The sequence below is a fragment of the Anguilla anguilla genome, chromosome 16, assembly GCF_013347855.1.
Source record: "Anguilla anguilla isolate fAngAng1 chromosome 16, fAngAng1.pri, whole genome shotgun sequence".
Lineage (NCBI taxonomy): Eukaryota > Metazoa > Chordata > Actinopteri > Anguilliformes > Anguillidae > Anguilla > Anguilla anguilla.
The window spans coordinates 17,976,542-17,995,247 of NC_049216.1; the positions used below are offsets into that span (position 1 = coordinate 17,976,542).

At 43.7% G+C, this 18,706-nt stretch overlaps 1 protein-coding gene across 1 annotated transcript in view; it reads right to left on the bottom strand.

The window, feature by feature from the left end:
• LOC118215434 (A disintegrin and metalloproteinase with thrombospondin motifs 7) overlaps positions 1-18,706 on the bottom strand; it is an 83,429-nt gene that overhangs the window by 25,828 nt on the left and 38,895 nt on the right. Inside the window, exons 13-18 of the mRNA XM_035396235.1 lie at positions 17,410-17,543; positions 15,694-15,814; positions 15,033-15,277; positions 9,499-9,649; positions 1,964-2,090; positions 1,462-1,675 (exon numbers count right to left, since the gene is read on the bottom strand). Coding sequence (XP_035252126.1) covers positions 1,462-1,675; positions 1,964-2,090; positions 9,499-9,649; positions 15,033-15,277; positions 15,694-15,814; positions 17,410-17,543 — 992 coding nt within the window. The remainder of the gene's footprint in view (positions 1-1,461; positions 1,676-1,963; positions 2,091-9,498; positions 9,650-15,032; positions 15,278-15,693; positions 15,815-17,409; positions 17,544-18,706) is intronic.

The following is an 18,706-nucleotide window of genomic DNA, read 5'->3' on the forward strand; positions in this document are numbered from 1 at the left end:
TGGTGTTAGTCCTGAGCCCTTGACAAACTTAAAGCAGTTCTGAACTATACCAGTCCTCCCAGAAGCATTTGGGGGACGTTGCTTATGAGAAATCTATTTATATCTCATTTTAGTCTTTGTTTATTTTAATTGCTTCCTGTTGTTCTGTGCTTTTGCCACTTTGGTTTTTATTTCTTCCTTTCATAAGCGTAATTTTTTTCATTTCACTCCATACAAGCACATAACTTCATGATGCCTTTGTACTCTCTATTTCTAATTACTCATTTTAACCTTTGCGTTTTAGTGCTTTTGTTCAGTCTGTGAAAGACTGTATTTGCATAATCATAATCACCTTGGTTTGTATTAGTAGCTAGTACTTTTGAAATTATTATTCAAATGTGCCTTCAAAATTATTCTCTATTTATGGGAGTAGCATAATAGATTTGCCGGATATTTTCCAAATGGATACTTCCACTTACTGATTAATGATGATTTATAGAACAAACATTTACAGAACAAAAATTTTCATGGAAGTACTTAAACTAACACTTGTATTTAACTGCGAGTTAAAGCTCGGGAAGAATGTTGATTGTATTGAGACTGTGCCTTAAAATGTGTGCTTTGGATTGATTATGTGTTTTTAATGTGAGAGTGTTTTTAATGTGAATGCCACAATCAAAATACACAGCGAAATAAATAACACAAGGGATCAAGCTGCTTTGCAGCTCAGTGGAGCCTACTCCCTGGGGTTGTCTTAAAATGAGGTCTCTAAATCAGGTCGCTGTCACATTTGCATACCCCCCAGTGATTGACTGTACCTCAGTTTGCAATCAGTATATAAACACTGGAGCTCATGTGAGACCTGGGAAAACAGAAGACATTAGATTGTTCTCCTGGGGAGGGGGACAGATTTCAAAATAAATTCAGTAAACACACAGGCAGGAAGTGGTCACCACTGCTTACAGTATGTGACGAATGAGTAAATGCACATCAGTGGACAGTAAACCGAGTGATGCAGGCGCTGGCAGAGGGAGAGCTGTGGAGTTCATGTGCGCACGCTATCAGCGCAGTGCACGTGCTTCAGTCGCAGCCCTCTCTGCGTGGGTGCGGATGGTGCAATGTTGACAAGAACACAGGACTACTGACAAATACAAATGGGGGGAAAAAAATGCCAAAAAAAAAAAAACCCCTCCCTTCCCCCAACAAGAAAAAAGTCCTTGTCTTAGATGAAACTTTCCGTGTGAATTCAGCGCAGGCGTATGGCGGGGGAAACTATACTGCATCTCTAGCGAGTCAAAACAAACAGCTTTTAAGCCAGTGTGAAGCCAAATTAATTTCTCACACTTTGTTTCACAATCAGTACAACAATCAGTAATGTGTCAGAAAGGTGTGAAAATGGAGTGAGCCTTCGCTTATGGGACTCCCCTCTTTTTGTCTGTGCTGCCCGGTCGGGACGGCTCCGCGGAGCGCTGGGTTTCTCACCTCTGACCAGTTGCCTTTGCTCCAGTCGGAGGGGCAGGGCACGTGCGTGTTGCAGGGGGTAACGGTCTCCGGGTGGGGCAGGTGCTGGCACTCGGAGGGCAGCAGGGCCCTCTGCTCCTCCAGGCTCACGCTCTGAATGCACAGCACCGTCCTCTTGGCCGTCCCCACGTCCCCGCAGGTCGTGGAACACTTCTGCCACTCTCCCACCCACCATCTGCACAGGAATGGCAGGAATTTTCAGCGCCCAGCACAACACTCTAAGTGTCTGCCGTAACAATGCCTCCTTTCACAAAGGCGGAAAAAATGCAGCTCCATCTTTTTTGTCTTTGTTCCGGCCTTGGTTTGAATTTTACCATGAAGCAATCTGTGGAATGGCGCCGAACCCGGCTGCCAGCACTCACTGAAGAGCGGGCGCCAGGGCAGACCTGGCATTTCCCACATTTCCCCCTCTTTCCTTTTTGTCTAGTTCCATTCTGACGTGCTGTGTGAACAGTACACTCACCTGGCAGGGCACAGCTCCTCATTACAGCTGGCTCGCTTGTCGTCGGGGCGGGTCGCCGGGTCGCAGTAGTGCTCCTCCACTATTCCCGAAGTCCGCTCCAGGCAGTGGACGATCTGCCGCTTGACACCTGGCAGAGGGACGAGGGCAACGCAAGCCTGCTGTAAAGATGCATGTGAAAACCTCCCAAACACACAAATCAGCAGGCTGACAAAAGGCAATAGCACAGACCAAGATGCTGTCGTGTACAGTACATAACCCAGTTTAAAACGTACATATGCACTCATGCACACACACACAAGCACACCGCACAGATTAAAAGAATAAACAAATATGCACGTGCATGCAGATACAGGCACATAATCGTGCAATAGAAAGAAACAGAAGAATAGGGTAATTGGTGAGTTTGGTGAGGCTTGCAAAGGCACCAGCCAGACTTGCTGATAATGGATCAGGCACAGCGTGAAGAAATCTGGAATGCTGTAATTACATGAACATTTCCATTCCGACAGCAAAGCTTTAATGCAGGAAATCAACGGTTATGCACCAAGATTAAAACACAAAGAAATAATTCATTCATGAAGCCAGTTTCTTTTGCACTAAAATCCTGTCTCGGTTATTATTACTGCTTTTCAAAAAGAATTAAAAATTGAAACAGACAAGAAACAGGAATTCTCCATGTGAAAACAAGAGAGCACATTGCAGCAAATAAAATGCGCTAACAAAATGGCCACTGAGCTAAATCACCAGCTTCAAAGCGGGGTAGAGCTCAGGCACAGTGCAGCTTGAGCTGTTAGTCACAGATTCTGCGGGACTGACATGCAGATTTATACGATCTCCATGATGTTTCTCTTTTCCTCTTACGGCATCCATCTCTGTCTATGAGCACCACCCTCTCCAGCCCCCTCAGCCCACCACGGCCACATCATCATGCTGATTTATGCCTTTGTTGCCAAACCAGAGCAGAGGTGGATTCAGAAATGCAAAAAAGAAGAAAGTAATGTAATGCATCTCTTTTGAGGGAACAGAGGGGATTGTGGGAATGAAGGAGCTCCAGTATCAGGAGTCAAAATGGAAGGATCTCATTAGATATGGGGCTCAGAACAGGGTATGGAGACAGGCAGGAAAAAAACGCCCAGTTTCACCAAAGTTCCTTCTCAGCACTCAGTGGCACCTGACACTCACTCTGTGTGCAATGGCAAGCTAGAGCGTTACGATGCACGCGACAGCCTGCATGTCCGTCACGTCAATAGAGCCACTGTTGTCTGTGACATTCACCCCTGGATTCAGTAAAATCCATCATGTTACCGTAAGAGAAAGTGTAATAAAAAAATGGCTATACGACTAAAGGAAAAGTAAATGTTTCCTGTTATGATGGCTTGTGATTCTTTAACGAATCAATGAGAAATCGCTGTAGTGTAGAGGTAAAGTCCAGCCCCCTAATGTGTTGCTGGGTACAGACAACATTTGTGCCAATAGAACCCCCTTAGTTCAACAGGAAGGCACGATATTCAGTGCTGTCCCTGGTAGTAACACTGATTTCACTTTAATTCACAACATTTAAGATTACTGTTACTTATGGGGCAGCAGTGTAGTATAAAGGGTAGGGTGCTGGTTTTGTAACCTAAAGGCCACAAATTTCAGGGTTGGACACTGCCGTTCTACTCTTGAGCAACGTACTTAACCTGCTTTGCTTCAGTATATATCTAGCATGGCATTCAGTGCTGTCCCTGGCAGTACTACTATTGATTTCACTTCAGTTCACACCAGACTGCGGTCCTTTGTAGTAGAGAAAATATCATCAGTTTTCAGAAAAGCTATAACAAAGAAATGCCATAAATGAACCTACAGTACTAACAAGAGCTATGAATCTTGAGAAATCCATTTAAAAGCTGAGAAATCGATTTCAATTTTCACACAATTAAAGAAAAACCAGCCTCAGCTCATCTTAGAGACAAGCTAGAATGCTGCCAAACTGCACTCTGAAACACCAAAATACATCACAGGAAAATCTCCAGAATTCTTGTTTTGCAAAGCAATTTCACAGGTATTGCACTCTGATGTAATTTTACCATTCTTATTGTACGCTTTGGATAAAAGCGTCTGCCAAATAAATGTACAGTAAAATGTAATGTAATTCTGGCCTTATTTCATGAAATTAATATTCAACAGAATACAACCGAATAGTGCTAAATTCTAACATTTAAATGAGTCCTAAAGCTACAGAGCTAATTTTGTGCAGGCCTACTGCATGCTGTACGGCTGTAAGTAAGGGCCAGAGCAGCAGCCTTAATCAGGTCAGTGAAGCCCAGTGAGATCATGGAACTGAAGCACAGGACGGACGTGTCAAACCCCCAGGGCTCGGCCAAGGAAACACTCCCACGCCCCTCACCTGAATCCCACAGGCTCCACAATTCCATCCCGCTCTCAGGGAAAACCACCTTCCGGTTCAGTTCTTCAACTGAGCCTCCATTAATCAAAGCCCCTCATTAAAATGCGAACTGTAAGAGCAGGTGATTACCACAAGACAGTGCTGTTATTCTGCCTTTTTGACTCCTCATTAACACTAATTGAAACCTCCGGATGATTGTTGAGGTCAGAGGACACCGGAGATCTATTCTGGTCTTCAGAACAAAAAAATAAAAGCACCAACTCTTTTTTACATCCTCTCACATATCTCAAAAAATCGGGGATGCATACATTACATTCCGCGATGAACTAGGAGGAGCGGGACATCAGATTGTGGTGGGACGGGGTAAGGGACAGGGGAGGTACAGTCATTTTCATAAAAAATGGAAACTCATTGCAAGCTCTGAAAAGAAATAATGTTTGTACTGACAGTATACATCTCAAAAAAATAGAAAAAAAATTATGAATTTGCTCTCTGCTAGTCCATACTGTATGTTTAACAGGACTCCAATGAGAATTCTGTTCTGCAGAATGTTTTGCAGGAGTCTACTTTCAGAAAAAAAGTGTTTCATACATTTACTGCATACTGCAATTTCAATTTTGGGAATAGTTTACTGTCCGTCTGGACGAAGTACATTTTTGAGCACATCAATGAGAAATTGTTTACTGGGTGTTCTTGCAACAGTGCAGAAGAAATAAAATGATTTAAAAATGGTTTGGAAATGAACAGACCCCAGCAGCTCAAAAAACATTCCCCTGCAATATTCTATCTAAATTGCTATCTAAATTCTACAACAAAATGTATTAAAACCAGAGCATTGTAAACAATTAAAAACAAAAACTAATGCATTTCTGTGCTAAGGAAACATATAATGTATAACAAGATAAACATAGGACACTTCTCAAAAAAATTAAATAATTAAAGTTCCAGGATTATACTACTCCCAGATATGCAGAAGTTCTGCACTGGGACTTTCATAACCTCTGATGACTTGAGCACGGAATTGAACAGGACAGAGGCCGCTGACAGGAGAAAAAAGGCCTCAGTCTTCCCCAGTCAAATTAAAAAGTCACAGCTGGCTCCCCCCTCCCACATGGGCACAGCGGCGCGGAGAGAGAATGGCGCCATTGTACCACGTGAAAGCTTAAATACTTCAGTTTCATTTCCTTACACTCAGCGGCCTGTCTGAATGGCTAACAGAGCAGCACAGGAGTTGTGGTCTTGCCACCACAGGCTCTATAGATTAGCCTACAGCTCCATAGGTTCTGTACTGCCAAGCACTGGAGAATGTCTAGGTCTTTCTTACAAACCAAAGATATTCCCACAGTTACTTACAGCTCTTGGCTAGCACATCACGCGTTTCCAGAGGCCTTTGGCAAAAACAAGTATAGAAAACTATTGCCTCAGAAAGGGCTTTTTCCCAGCCTGTGTGGAGTAACTGAAGTTGCACCGATGCTGTGCTTGTCTCTTTAGACTTAAATGTTTTTTTTAGCTAGCGGGAAAGAGACGCATACAGTAGCTGATGTGTACAGAGACATAATCCCTGGGTCATTCATTTTCTAGAGCTAATAAGGGCAAATTAGATGAGAAAAATGGCACATTAAACACACGCATCCCACAACCGCAAGATAGAGAAAGCGACAGGAATGTTTCCACTAATGAGAAGCCAGTGATTTATGGGGCACGGACATTCTGTATTATAGCTGACACAAAACAGATAATAATGAAGGCAGTTTGTGTCAACAGAGGTTTAACAGAGGTGAAAAGCATGCTGCTGCTACACCTTAAAGAAGCTGCCTGACAGTATTTTATGGTGTGGGAAGAGAAGCAGCCCTCGCCTGCTTTTGAAACATCCACATTTGCATGCTTCTCTGAGCTTTTTTTAAATCTCCCAGCAGGGCCTTTCCACAGAAGCCCGCCTGCCTGCTCAGTGTTTTGAGTTGGCATGTAAATGCTGTGGCTGAGGTAAGATAAGCAAACACGATGTTTGACATCAGCTGTCAGAGAAGTCTGATACCAGCATCACATTTGTATTTTCAAAAAGCACAAAAGAGCAACCTCCTATAGCTCTCTGGCTTGTCTTGAGGAGATAAGAAAAGATAGGTCAAATACCAGGCGTCCATCTTCTCCAGTCTGTGGTGTCTAGAGTCAAGTATTGCCAGGTGCCTGTGAATTCCCCCTCCCCTCAAAGACTCACCAATATCTTTTACCCCATACCTTTACTTTGAAAATCCCCAATCTACCACAGACTCAGATATTGACATTGAAACATTATATTCATTATCACAGACCAATACATTTTGGTGAGAGCCCTGCATTCTGGCAACCCAGTGCTGGCAGCAGCTGGCCTGTAACCTTAGAGTCCACCACCAACACTGAGCCGCCCCTGACTGACTGCTGTGAGCACCGCCATGAAATCCAAGCTTCCTCCTCCTTTCGATGCATGTAATGAAGTTTATGTGAGCGCAACCTTTCCAGCAGCGAGAGTCACAATCGCACAGCTATGCGATAAATCTTGATAAATATTGTTGTCAAGAAAGGAAACACTTCGCCTGACCCACAAATTCTTTCCAACCGCAGACAAGCCCAAACCTTTCTACAGATGGCTAGTGCCCCTGGGGGTTTGGCTGATCAGTAGTGTGTAACCAGTATGGCAGAATGGTCTACGTGGTATATTATTAAACTGGTGAATCAGTACCCTGTGTATTAGTAATCTAGTAAATCACAAATGTTCTGAATATTAACTAACTTAAAAAACTATTCTCACATTCTGTGGCAGTGGCTTATATTTTGTATACGATTAGGCAGGGAAATATGTTCAAAAAAAACAAAAACTGAAATAGAATTTTTATTTTCTGAACTTGACCATTAAGAACCTACCCATCACTACACGTCATAAAAAGGACAGCCACCGCTCCTAATAAATGCCAGTACCCCTGACTCAGAAACGTGACTTGGGGGGTATTTCTATTTCTAATCCCTGACTTTAAACCAGTTTTTAAAAAAAATGTAAAATGACAAATTAATATATAAATTCCCAGTCACCACAGCAATAGTAATAATGAACTGGAGAACATTTGGAAAAAATGATGCTTGGAGAAAAGACATCATTGAGTTACGCAACTAGTTGGAACCATAAAGAAACCAAATTGCTGCCAAGAGGAAAACCGCATAATGAATACCCTGATCCAACTTGCTATCAAACAGTCGGGGCATGATAATACATTGCTAGCTGCTTTGTTGCCATGGAGGCTTGCACAGAGCTTGTCTTGCATGTTAATGTCCAGGTACAGGGCCAGGGAACGTATGGAGCTATAACAGAGACCTCCTGAGCCCGGGGATCTCTCCTCCACGGTGCTCTGGGGCTGATAAATCCGAGCCACTGCACAGCATCCATCATCACCCCGGCACCTGTCAAAGCCCCCAGCTGCCGTGTCATACAGTATGGCTCCCGGCCCCGCGGCGGGGCACACCGTTCCCCTCCGAGACGGCGGCCAACTGCCACGCCTGAGACACGCGGCTCACTGGGGGGCGAAGCTCCGGCTCATTTTGGGCGGTGTGAAGCAGCCGAGGCCCTGGTGCAGCCCCTGAACAGCACAGTGTGAACGCCAAGCGGAGCGATTACAGGGACCGTGACCGTGCCTCGCTGTCCGCACAGCACATACAGCTCGGCCTAGGGCTGAACCACAGCCCTTATGCAAAGGAAGACGCTCGCCACAAGGCCGATAAACCCTTGGGGAAATTTGTCTTGAACCGGCCCGAGACACAACTACCCCAATTTAGCTAAAATGTATTTATTCGACAATGTGACTGCACGTTTGCCATTCTGAACCATGAACGTGCACTTTGGGGCCAAGCTGAAGGAGGGCAGCAGGGAGATATTAAACTTCCCTGACAGTTAAAAGCAGCCAAGGATTAACCACCCAATCCCAAGAGCCTGGGTTGATGGCGTGTATTTTACATGATGATCACAGTCCATAATTCATTTAAGATTATACAAGGCAGACATCCTGTTCCTCATCTGAGTCACAAACTCATTTAGATTACAGGTTTAGCATTCATACAATGAAGATGGTGAGACAAAAGCTCATAGTGCTGTCTTTTAAGGACTATCCCAGCAGCCACCTTATTTTAGGTGGACTTCTCTGCTCTTACTGGGGTGGGACAGCAACACAACACTGGACTGCCTGCAGCAACACCCAGTTTGCAGGCACAAATCACATTTTGTGCTCAGTTTTCTATGCCCTCCAATTCTGATCATGTTTCCCCCCCTTTTCTCTTTCACCTTTCATCTCCTGTCTGCCACCTGCAGAAAGACAGCATCTAGAGGCCAGTCTCAACTGTCAGGATGTAACACAGTGCTGGCGACAACTTGCTAGAATCAAACAGATCGGAAGATTTTATCTGAAACCAATCTTGTGACTGTAACTAGAACTGTGACTTCCCTTTCCCGATGCCTTAGAGAATGCCTTGGGTCGGGACAGCCCACCAGGAAGCCCTCTGTACCAAAGAGTTTTCCCAGGAAAACCTATCACCATCCTGGATCAACAGGCTATCTACACATGAATACGAAAGTCCTTAAGGGCCTCATTTATCAGAGGTTGTACATTTTAATTTAAATTTGACCGTATGCTCAACTCTGATAAAGTACATTTGCGCCCTTTTACACTCACATAAACTCTTTCAGAGATAAATTAACGCAGACCATTTTACTATGTGCACGTAAGATATCCGGTATTTATCAAAAGTGGCATAGATCATACGCTCATTCATTTTGTTGATAGCTCACATTTATCCCATAAATGTGCACATGTGCAAAACCTTGGGTTACACAGTCAGAGAAGAGCTTCAATTACTCTCACACGGTGGGTCATTATTGAGCTATTCATCACGTTGTGTTATGTGGCCAAGTTAACAAGCTGCTCACTATTGGCTCTGAGGCCTGTGACAGCAGCCATTCTATCTGCCTAATCTGTTCAGTGCTAAACTGTACTTCTGCATACACTACGTGCACTTTATGTATTTTATCATTAAGTGTTGCAGCATGAACCCTAGACCAGGGGATCCACAACTGGAGTTCGGGAAGCAAAATACTATTTTTTAAATTTTTATACTTGTACTGCCTTACCTGTCCCGCAGGTGGCGGTACACTCTGTCCAGGAGCCATACTGCCACATGAAATCCAGGACAGCAATGTCATTGTCCGAATCTGTAAAGGTCTCTCCTCGGCTGATGGTGTACTCATAGCGAACACCAGGGTTGGTCTCCTGAAAGAGCAGCTGCAATAGAAAGGCAGAATAACTGGGGAGAACACAGGAAGGACATATACAAACTTAAACACACACACACGCACATGGACACACATAAGCACACGCACATGCACATGCACACACACATGCACACACACACGCACGCGCACACACAGTCCATTCAGATTGGGCTGCGTTGCCCCACATGTTAAGAACTACAAGCTTTCAACTTGATTGAAAACCCTGCTGAAGGACACCACCCCACCCTGGGCGATGCCTTGGCCAATTACAGAAACCCCACTCTGCCCTCTCACGCAGAGAGAGCACTGTGCTGAACCACACAGCACAACATAAATACCTTTCTGCTACAGCCACACTAGTAAAGATGCTTTCAGGATTAGAGGTACACATCAATCGGGTACCAAAGAAACAAAAGATGAAAGCAACAGCAGTGCTCAGTTGCATCAAACAGACTGATCACGTGACACAGAATGGCAGATAAATGCAGTGAAGGTACAGAAGCATGCCACTCGCTCAATATTGAGATAACTAGGGCACATCATACAAAAGCACATTCAGTCAACTGTGATTTCATTCATTATTCACTTTCAGGTTATCTCTGAAGTCACTTCAGAATGGTTTATGTTCAGCACCACTCTTACAATATAACACAAGAGCGCACAGGAATTCTGTTCTTACGTTAGCTTTCAGAGGATATACAATATTTCATGTATTGCTGTGGAGCATTAGGCACAACTGACAACAGAAAATAGCCAAATCTTTTAACTGAAAGTAGGATTCATAGTATATGATACACAGTTAATAAAACATTCTTCATGGATTATTAACTCTATTTAAGGCCAGTGTAAATCTTTGGGTGTTGTAGCAGTGGAGGAGATTAGTGAATCCAAACGCACTGGTGTGGAAACACTTCAGCCATGTAAACTAAGACCCCAGAGCTCAAAGGCTTGCAAAGTTGACATTTATCCACCCTCTGTGGCTTACTTCTCAAGTCTTCACTTCATAATTCAGCTTGAGCCACACAAAATAACTTTCATTTCCTTCTCAAGAGCACACCTAGGGTTCCTCTAGATCAATGGGTTCAACTTTGTTTCCTGGCACATACATGCACCGCAGACCTGCCATTCTTTTCTCAAAGGTACCATTGTTTCTGAGCTGGACAGAACCTTGCAAACCAATTTATCACTATGGCAATAATACGGGAGAAAAACCACCTGGAGCAGTGGAGATGGTGAGAATGCAGCAACAGGAGGGTTCCGGTCTGCCGCACAGCCAATCAGAACGTGCCTACTGGGAGAGACGCTCGCATTTGCTGAAAATGCAGCTGCATGAGAGTGGTGTTGACTCAGCTGTTGTCCAGTAGCTATAGTAATTTGGACAGACTTGTGTGGACCGGTATTCTGTCTGATTATTCACAAACCCCAGGCTCTGGGGCATCACAGCCGGTGTAGTAATTGTAGATTCAAGATTAGCATAGTATCTATATAGAGGTTTCCAATAATGGCAATGCACCAGGTCATTTTCGGCATCTTTGTTAAAAAATATCCATCATAATAATAACTTAATTTCCCAGATTTCACGGCCCTTGTGTCATCCTTTTGAGATCCAAAGACTACATGTTCAAAGAATACATACGCATATTCATTACACACATGGTTAATGTTTTATGCTTCAATTAATAAGGTGTTTTATCATTGGGATGTGAGGTTCTATTTGATGAAGAGAAACTCAATTCAAATTCTCTCCATGCTGGGAACATTGGCTACACTGAATTAATTGCCACTTATAATGAATCCCGTGCTCCTGCCACAGAACCTGTCCAGTCTGACAGACAGAGGGCCTGTTATGTCTGATTCACTGCGGATGTTCAGCTGGATGACCCTCCCAATTCACTGTTCTGCTTCACCGGCATATCATATTCAGTCTGCACAGCACTGATCCAGAAACATGACCCGACTCTGAGACCGAGTATACTGAGGCAATAAACACAGCTAAACAAACTTACTTCAAGGCAAAAAAAAAAAAAAAAAATATATATATATATATATATACAAATAAATGAATTATGCCTCCAGCTATGCTACACAGTCCACTTTGTGACCTGACGTGTCTAATATCTCCAGTTGAAAGTCAGAAATTCAAGGGAGAGAGCTGTTCCCAGGATCTCCACATATTCACGGAAGTGGTAGGAATCGCGCTTATTTCTGTAGCTCACGGCCATTGCGCAGGCATGGAGCTCTCCGTTCTCACGGTTACATGATATCATATCACATAACCAATCCACAGGAAACTCTGTCAAACAGTGAGGGGGGAGACCCTGGGAAAATGGATTCATTTAAGCCAAAAACCAACATAAAAATGAAGCACCTCTCAGCAGCACTTCATTTATGAGGATAGACGACTGGAACCAAACACCTGTTCCCAACAAGATGATTAAAAAAGCGGCTGAAGAGTTTATCTTTGTCAGCAGCAAAATGTAGAAACCTAAATAAGACAGGATCTGATTGAACAGGAGGACTATATGAAGTCTGTTCTAAATTTCCAAACTCCAGGTAAGTATTGGCTTCACACATCAGGTTAATGAGGTTTTTAATTGGAAAGTTTAAAACCCAAGGCTTTCTGTTCCTCGAGGGTATAAATTGAGGTAACACATGTAAGAGCCATGAGTCATCCATCACCATGGAGGAAGGCAAGCAACAAAAACAAGACAGGGCCCCACGGTGTAGCACTGATCCTGACCAAACCGCTGCCGACGGTGGCCGGTAGCCCTGCAGGTTTGACACATAATTGGCTGCAGCGCTTCCGAGGGTGAGAGAGCGTTCAGTTGATCAAGGTCCATGGCTCATCGCTCTCTCCAGTGAACCCCTGTGGTCGATCGAGTGCCCGAGATCTGAGTGCTGAAGCTCACACCTAGTACCTTCCTCAGACTCACGCCTGTGCAAGCTTGGGTTGCTGGCTACGGGGATCTTTGATGCTATGAGGTTAATTACATGAATGCACGCAAGCACACACGCATACGGATGCGTGCGCGCACACACACACACACACACACACACACACACAAAAAATAAACTACAGTGAATTCTTAAGCGATAGAGGGGCTAATTGTTCTACCAGAATACAGAGTTGAGCCCACAGGATAATGACTGCAGCAGGGCTAATTTCTCTATTTTTACATGGCCTGGCAGAGAGACATCTCCCTCCATTTTGGGAATCCAGCCAGTGGTCTGTGGATTCCTCTGAGACAGGAGGGAAGAAGCCCTTCATCTCAGCCACCATCTCACTCTACATGACTAATGAACTCTACTGTCACTTTCATGTAGCTGACTCTGGCTCTGTATTTCATTAAAAGCAAAATATAACAAAGCATTTTCCTATTTTTTTTTTTTTTTTTTGCTGTAGCATAGAATTGAAGGTTTTCAAGATGACAATCTATAGCTTGCCAATTGTTATTTTGTTCACAAAATGCGACTTTATTAATAAATCCATCCAAGAGAATGTTGTTGGTGCTGACAGCTTGGACGCCATGTCTGGTTATGGTGTTCACCGGAGTGCAATGGGAGGCTGAACACGTTATGTTTTAAATTCAGTATTCTTTTCCCCTGAAGACTGCTTTATATTCTACGCAATTCAAAGGCTAGTTCAGACCAGAGGTTTGCGACGTGACGAGCTGCAACTGGTGACTCCTCGCAAAGCTCACGGTTTTCAACATTCTAAAACTGAACTGCGCACATCAAAGTGACCGGATGAGATGTTGCTTACAATGACCACAGCAATGAGTCTCTCCAAACAATGTATGCGGTCACCAGTGCAAACACCACCACCCCCACCCCCCAGCCACTAATAACATTTTTTAGGGGAAACACTGCTCCGACTCCACCCTGTGCGAGCTCAGATGTAGTCTAAGGTGTAAAAAGAAGCAGACTGGCAACAGCACATGTTCCGGAAAAAAAAAACCACGGATGTCTACACTCTCCCGGATTGGAAGTGGGGTTTGCGCATGAACATGGCTGTGGTTGCAGATAATTGAACATTCCAAATTAGCATGGGAAGTGGACATATTCTGCATCATGCTGGGAACGAAAATTATAAAAAAAGCACATGCCCGCCTACTCAGCCGGCTGCCCACACCACAACATCGATCGCTCCAACAGCAAAACAAAGACCGCAGCATAACATCCAATCAAAGCGTGCTCCTGAGAGGAATGAACGCAATCTAGCATTTTTCTCCATTATTAATAGCAATGAGGACAGACCTTTACACTAACCCTGATTTCTACTCTTCTATGTCAAATCAAGTCACCAAATCATGTTCCCACACGTGCCTACAACTGAATGCTTTGTGGTATCAACCTGCAACATTTCACTTCATTATAGAGACTAAATCTTCATTTAAACAAGTCTTCAATGAGATAGGATATATGGATTCATTAACAACACTATATTATTCTGAATCACTATAATGAATTTTGTCTTCGTTTTTATTTTATATACAAAAACATTCTTGAAACCATTTATCACGCATATACAAAAACTCACACAAATCTATAAAATGCAGAACTAAATCATAAAATCAGTATTGGATACATTTTACTCTACCTAAATTTATTCATTTATACATATGCACGCACGCACACATACACACATATATATGTTCAATTTCAACCACTGTGAGTAAACATCTTTGCCGGACTTCACAGTAGGAAAAAGCTCTAATTTTATATACATAGCAGATACAGACAACTGCTGCCTCCCAGCTGGCCAGACCCGCCTCTTCCCTTCTCTTTCAACCAGCAGGAATTCACTTTTTCATTTGTTGTGACAACCCTTTTAAGATTATACATTCTAATTGCCAAATTTTTTATGAAACAAAGGAATAAAGAACAACCAATGTGGAGAGGAGCTTTCACTGAGCTAATCCCATTTTTGAGCAAGCATATTCCATACTATAGCTTAATAACTTTCATTTTTATTTGTTTCCATGTAAAACTATGCAATGCCCAAACATGATTCTGATTCAAAGATAGGAAAATTGTAAACTCTGAAGCACAGAAGTACATTCCTAAACAGTTTCAGATAGCAGGAAGAGACTGAACCCAATTCAGTATTACTGCATGATCCCAGAACTACTCAACTCCAGCACAGTTTTACCTGCATGATCCCAGAACTACTCAACTCCAGCACAGTTTCACCTGCATGATCCCAGAACTACTCAACCCCAGCACAGTTTTACCTGCATGATCCCAGAACTACTCAGCCCCAGCACAGTTTTACTGGTGCAGCCCCAGTTCAGGCTAAACTGTGTAATCTCAGCACACTAAAATCAGCATGACCCCAGCATAGCTTGACTAGGCAGAGGCAGGGCAGCCATGTCCCAGCCTGTCTTGCGTACCTGTATCCACACAGGCTCCAGGGTGGGTCCTGGAGAGGTCAGGTTCTCCAGGTGGCCGGTCCTCTCGTAGGTGAACACCGTCCCTGCGGCCTTGTAGTCCCCGTTCCACTGGATGGTCCAGCCGCCATTCAGGAAGTACTTGTCAGGGTCACTGCTGCGCAGAGCCAGGAAGTTCCCAGCCTCGGCCACCTCCTCTATGCGAATGTCCCTCGCTCCCTCTGGGATCAGACCAATGTCCACATAGCCTGGGGAGGAGAGCGAGAGGGAACAGAGTGATGGAGAGAAAGAATGAGATAGACGGATAGGGAGGGAGGGAGGGAGGGAGGGAGGGAGGGAGAGAGAGAGAGAGTGATAGAGACAGAGAACATCCAAGAGTGACAGATTATTACTAGAACTTGAGATGAAAGGCTAAACTTGTGGTAGTTTTTCTTTCAATAAACTTGATCATGAATTATATATAACTTGGTCATTACCATAGTTTAAGATTTTATGCAGTCATAAATCTCTTTAATGAAGATACTTGTCTTTCTGCCTTCTCTTGTCCCTTTGAGACACAGATCCTCCCCCCCATCACCAGCCCTGTTCTCCCACACTGGCGACTCCCTCCTGCACCCTCTGCCGAGGGGCTCAGCCACGCCCGTCCCGCCACGCCGCGCCGTACCCAGCCCCTCGCTCTTCTCAAACGTCTTCTTCACCGTCTCGCAGGTGGAGCCGTTGCCATGACACACTCCGCACCGGTCTTCCACCGCGTTGGAGTCGATCTCGTAGTCGCAGCCCACATTCTGCAAGACACCGCACATTTATAACCCTGCCGCACCCGCCAGCCGCACACAGGCCCACCGCACACAGGCCCACCGCACACAGGCCCACCGCAGCGGGAGCAGCAGGTGCACGGGAGCCACACGCATTACTCATTATTACTGAGAGCAAGACTGCGCCATCAGCATCCCCATTCACTCCGAATGGCTGCTTCCATTACGGCCCATACAGGGTAAAGGCTCCATGTACCCAAACATCCTTTGCTTTTTCTTCATACTGAAAAACCTGCACATATTTGAGTAAAGAGGAATATTTATTTGACAAGTATTGTTACCCAAAGTACATCTATCTTGTGTGGTGTATAAATAAAAAAACTAAATCCCAATTCCATTTTTCAGGTTTTGTTTTGCCTGTATAACCCTTATACCATTTATACAGTCTCCAAACATGAATTTATGACAAAATAAAACAATAGATCAGCTAAAAAAAGACAAGCAACACAGATGGTGAATAACAGGCCTACATTTTTTTACAAACTTAAATGAGATGGTATCAAAACTATTTGGAAAATGGGACAAAAAAATGGACACTTCTAATAAAAGTAAAACTTTTTGTAATGGTAGATAAAATGCTCTAGAGCTCTCCATTCTACATGCATTGAAATGAGTGATGAAATGTGTGGTAAACCATGGACTTTCAAAGTTCAGAGCGCAGGGCTTAAAAAAATATGAAGATATTACATTACATTACAGGCATTTGGCAGACGCTCTTATCCAGAGCGACGTACAACAAAGTGTACAACCATAACCAGGGACAAGTGTGTTGAAAACCCTAGAGGGAAGTACAGTTCCAAGTGCAGGGAGCGACTGCGTAGTTTAACTTGGACCCTGTAGGTTAAGCTGTTGAACACAAAGAAAAGCAGTAACAAAGCAGTGTATGCAAATAGATGAAAATTATTATAAAAAAGGAACAAAGAAAATATTGAACTGTTTTCGAAAAAAGAAAAAAGCTGCACAATGTAGATAAAAATAACGATTCCCTTTCACCTCCAGTGGGAATTGTGGAAGCTATCCTTAATCAGTGAAGCGGATACTGGCTGCTTTCTTTGCTCACTGAAAGATCAGTTGGGATTGACGGTGAGAACCTCTAATACTCCTGGGTACTTGGGTGCTGATTGATTTCTGAAAAGTACACTTCCCTCCCAAACTCTTTGATGGCACATCAAATTCTCAGAGCAATTCCTCAAGAGAAAACAAAGTTGTGATTGTCAGCAAATGTGTGTTTTTCAGGTACATCTCCCAGCAGAAATGAGATCCGAGAGCAATAGCAGAGCGCGTTGTTGCTTCTGCGTAACTGGCGGCTGAGACAGACTGCAGCTCGAAGCAGAACGGGGTAGTGCGGTCAGTGGAGTGCGGTCAGTGGGGTGTGGTCAGTGGCAGGCATTACGGGGTGGTGCGGTCAGTGGGGTGTGGTCAGTGGCAGGCTTTACGGGGAGGTGCGGTCAGTGGGGTGTGGTCAGTGGCAGGTAGTATGGGGTGGTGCGGTCAGTGGGGTGTGGTCAGTGCCAGGCTTTACGGGGAGGTGCGGTCAGTGGGGTGTGGTCAGTGGCAGGCATTACCTTGCAGATGCCGTTGATGCAGACATCCCGGCTGGAGCTTCCCTCGTAGCACTGTGTCCCATCGATGGCTGCATCCAGCATCTTCTCTGAGAAGTATTCGTTCAGGGGACGACAGTGCAGCTCACATGGGTTCACTAACAGACACACAACAATGTTGTTCATGAGGTCTCCCCTAGTTTTTGGGTTGACTGACACAGGTTGAGTCGTGGTCACAGAACCACTTCACAAAGACTCAGATAATTTCTCTGGTTCACTCACACAGATAGAACCACAGGCCATGAATAATCACAAAAAACAGAGACAAGCTGAAGGGTTCAAGTCATTATCATGGTCACTGACAGAGAATCATAAATTACAAGGTGTTTAACGGATACAGACATTGGGACACGCAGACTTTTCACCATGTTACAATATATCATTGTTTTTATTAAACATTTTTATCATCTAAAAAAATAATAAATACAAATATAAAAAAGGTATAAACAATAAAACAATTTTGGTTCTTAAACCAAGGTCTTAATTCGTAAAAAGCTGTTTACAAATAAGCAAATACTTTAACTACCAAAATCATTCCATCATCACTGTAAAATAAACTTAATATTTGTTTAATAAAAATCTGAGATAAATTGCAATGATTTGAATTCATATTTTCTTCCTAAGAAAAAGGGGGGGTTTCCTTCATTCAACATACATAAAGAAAACGTCACAGTGTGGTAATATCTTTGCCACCATTCCAGGATTGTAATTGTATCGTAGGCTGAGTGTACCGACTCATGCCCAGTTTTTACTGACAGTCACACAGTCGCTGGGATTTAAATGCTACCCACAGAGTTCGCCACAAACAAAGAGCGGTTGTCATTCATTCAGGATTGCACCAACTCATTTCTACAGGCCGCAGGCAGAGTACAGGGCACAGCCGACTCTGCAGTCCTGCTTTATCTGCATTCTGTTGAATTACGGCTGTTACATCTGCTTAATGTTCTTGACATATGAGCATTCTTTCGCAGATAACAGAGAATGCAGAGCCGTTCATTGGATGGCACAGGCATGACTGGGGGGAGGTATATATAAATAGCATTGTGGAATGCAAAGTTTAACATAAAACATATGAACATAGCATATAAAATCTGCATTTAATTCCTTGTGTATTCTATATTAGTAATTTAATTTTAATGCAAAAGCAGCACTCTTTCTGTGTTAAAACGATTTTTTTTTTTTTCCATCAGAAATTTATTTTAACTTAAACATTGCACAAACTTGCTTTGGCTCCTTTTGTGAAGCCTTTGGAGGATTTTGG